Source organism: Mytilus edulis, chromosome 12 (assembly GCF_963676685.1).
Source record: "Mytilus edulis chromosome 12, xbMytEdul2.2, whole genome shotgun sequence".
NCBI lineage: Eukaryota > Metazoa > Mollusca > Bivalvia > Mytilida > Mytilidae > Mytilus > Mytilus edulis.
In genome coordinates, this window is record NC_092355.1 from 17,422,094 (window position 1) to 17,425,259 (window position 3,166).

Consider the following 3,166-nt stretch of genomic DNA (forward strand, 5'->3'; position numbering starts at 1 on the left):
GGGTCAATAATGTGAATAACATTTGAACCGAAGCCACTGGTAACGGCAATGGAATTTTCTCCTTCAATATACGCCATATCAAATGCGCGTGTATCTAGCCGAATTTCAAACTCATGCGTACCGTTGCTTTTCAACCCAATTAAATTTCGATTATTATAATCACAGAACATCATCTTGCCATTTGGTAAAATTGCGCAACCTCTTAAACCCCCAGAAGATTTCAAATTTATTTCCATTTTGTTGCTTAGTACGATATCATCAACGACTTTTGAAATTACAATAGGTACCATCATCTGAGCTTCTTTGTTTTTGTTACTGTCAATAACAACTTTGCACGACTTTGACTCAACACTGACGGACCCAAAACTAGCAGTGTTGCAAATGTTTTGTACTTCTTTATCAATAACCAATGAAAGGGTTTTTATTTTCATGTCCTCGCTTTTCAGGACAGACTGAATAATCTCTTCTTTGTCCAAAATCTCCTTTTCAATGTGCTTTAATGCTAAAAATGTTTGTAATTCTGATGCATGTTGTTTGATGGTATTTTGGTTAACCTGTAGGTCCGAAATTCCCTTTTCGATCTCCCCAATCTCAGACAACTACTGATTAATTTTCTTACTTTCATTTTCTTCATTAGCATATAATTCTTTTATTATAGTCTCTTGCACTTTGTCTAAATGGTCGTTGATCGTTTTTCGGGTTTGGTTTATATCACGTTCAATCTTTACCCTCTCATCCTGAAGACATTTTAAATTGTCTGTGCGGTCATTACGAAGAATTCGTACATTTTTCAACATTTGGACTAGTCTTTGCTCTACCTCCAGAAAGGCATTCGATGATTTGACATTTTGGACGATATCATCTATGGCTGTTAAATCTTTACACTCATTATGCGTCTCTATAACACATCTTCTACAACACGGGCAGTCATGTTTCTTACAGAATGTTTGATATTGCTCTTTGTGTTTTTGACATGTTTGTGTTATCGCTAACACATTTGATGGTAGCTTCTGATATTCTGTAATTGAAATAGTGTCATGGTTCCTAGTTGATTTTGATGCCCCATGGTGCTCTCTACACTCGCCACAAAGTCCCTCGTCACATTCTGAGCACCACACTACTGATGTTTTGTTGATGTTTCGATATTCACATACACCACAAACAGTCCAATTACTCGCCATTCTACAAAACAAAAACATTAAAAACACTGCAGATGTTCAAACTCTACAGAAAAATGTGAATATAATATATTTGTTCATGTGGTCAACTTTATAAATGAGCACTTGCCTGGCCTGTCATATTTCGCAGATTTCAATCAGCTAATTATGACACGTCGTTAAAAATCCAAAGCACCGGGTTTTGGTGCTACTCATGACCCTGAAAAACGTCATGCTAGTTTTATGCTTAGACCTGTGGTTGTTCCTGTGCTAAAACTGATTTCTGTAGATTATCCATTATGTTTGTTATTCAATATGTAGTAAACTTACAATTTAATCATTGTATATATGCTTTTCGCTGGCATTAATTTAAGTAAATGCATCTCTTGACTACAATGTCGTCGATGAATGTGATTACTGACCTAGTTTTGCAAATTGCCCACGTTGATGTTCCGTGGTCTAAGACTATATATATACCTGTAACTTACATACGGTAAAAGAAATGTTTAAATAAAAAAATTGTTTTATATCATTTTCAAATAATAAAAAGTCACCTCATTCGGACTTAGACCGACAATGTCCCGTATTACGATATTAATTTGTTCGAGGGGTTTCCCTTGGGCGACATTCATTGACAATTAAGAGCTAGTGTTTAGATCAAAGGACGTTGTCTATTTTTGTCAAATAATGCATTTTTCCTTCAACCTGATCATAATATACAAAAATAAAAAGCTTCTCAAATAAAGGCAACAGTAGTATACCGCTGTTCCAGAGTCAGCAATGGATTGAGAGAAAACAAATCCGGGTTGCAAAAATAAAACCGAGGGAAACACATCAACTACAAGAGGAAAACAACAAAACAACAGAGACACTGAAGTGCAACAAATAAAAAATGACAATGCAATATACATAGAAACAACTATAAGATAACAACTGCCATGTTCTGGACTTGTTACAGGACATTTTAAGACAAAATGGTGGGATGAATCTGGTTTCGTGGCTAGTCGAACCTGACACTGTTATGACAATGTTAAATATACCGTTAAAATGACAACATTACATCAAAGAACAAATAAATGCAATTACACTCAGGACAGAGAAATACATAAATAAATAATATAATAGTACATTTCGACATGTTAACTACAGAATAACAACCACTACCTAAGTTAATAGGACAGTACATAAAGGAGCATAATTGAATAAAGAACAATTTGTAACATGTATCAACGCCACAGTAAGTGACGTAATAATTGGTACATTTCTAAAATTTGGGTATAAATCGAGATTAGATTTGTAATTATGTTATTTGATTCATTTGATTCATGTTTTTGTCATAACAATTGCAAGAATATTAATATAGAATTGTTAGTAATTGTGTAATTAATAGTGTTGTCAACGGTTAACCGGTTAACCGGCTTATCGGTCGAACGACCGAATACCGAATACCAAAAACGCTAACCGGTTAACCGGACTTTTTTCAATTTCGATAGATTTGATATAAATTTGTGTTGAAAATCAAATCATTAAATAGTTATGTTTTATTTAAAAATTGTCGTCGTGGTAACTAGTTTGACAGATCAATCGTCCAGTATATTGATTGCTATTGTTAATCCTAAAAACATAAAATTAATTAGAGTTCGGGGCAGGATCTTTAAGAAACATACATAGTAAACATGTTATTTTAACAGTAACTTTAAATCAGTAATGAGATTTAATTTTACTAATTACTTCATTATTTCGTTTTCGATCTAATATTGTGTAAAACTACATTTAAATGTACAACCTCCGAAGTGCAAGGGTTAGTCTTACTTTAAATTCAAAAATTGTGAAATGCAAACCAATGTGAATGTACTCGATGTATACGTGAAAGTACGAGTAACATGCTTAAAGAAAAAAAGCAAACACAGTGAAGAAACAGGTCGTACAGCATGTACAATGACCTATAGTTGTTAATTTCTGTGTCATTTTGGTCTCTTGTGAAGAATTGTCTCATTGACAATCATACC

General features: G+C 33.7%; 1 protein-coding gene across 1 annotated transcript; it reads right to left on the bottom strand.

Moving 5' to 3' along the window:
* Positions 1–599: 599 nt before the first annotated feature.
* Positions 600–1,181, bottom strand: LOC139497467 (uncharacterized). Its single transcript, XM_071285693.1, has one exon. The coding sequence runs from the start codon at positions 1,179–1,181 to the stop codon at positions 600–602; it is 582 nt and encodes a 193-aa protein (XP_071141794.1).
* Between the last annotated feature and the right edge of the window lie 1,985 nt (positions 1,182–3,166).

Bases quoted from the DNA above. Each gene is read 5' to 3' on its own strand.
- LOC139497467 (XM_071285693.1), bottom strand. From the start codon at position 1,181: ATGGCGAGTAATTGGACTGTTTGTGGTGTATGTGAATATCGAAACATC.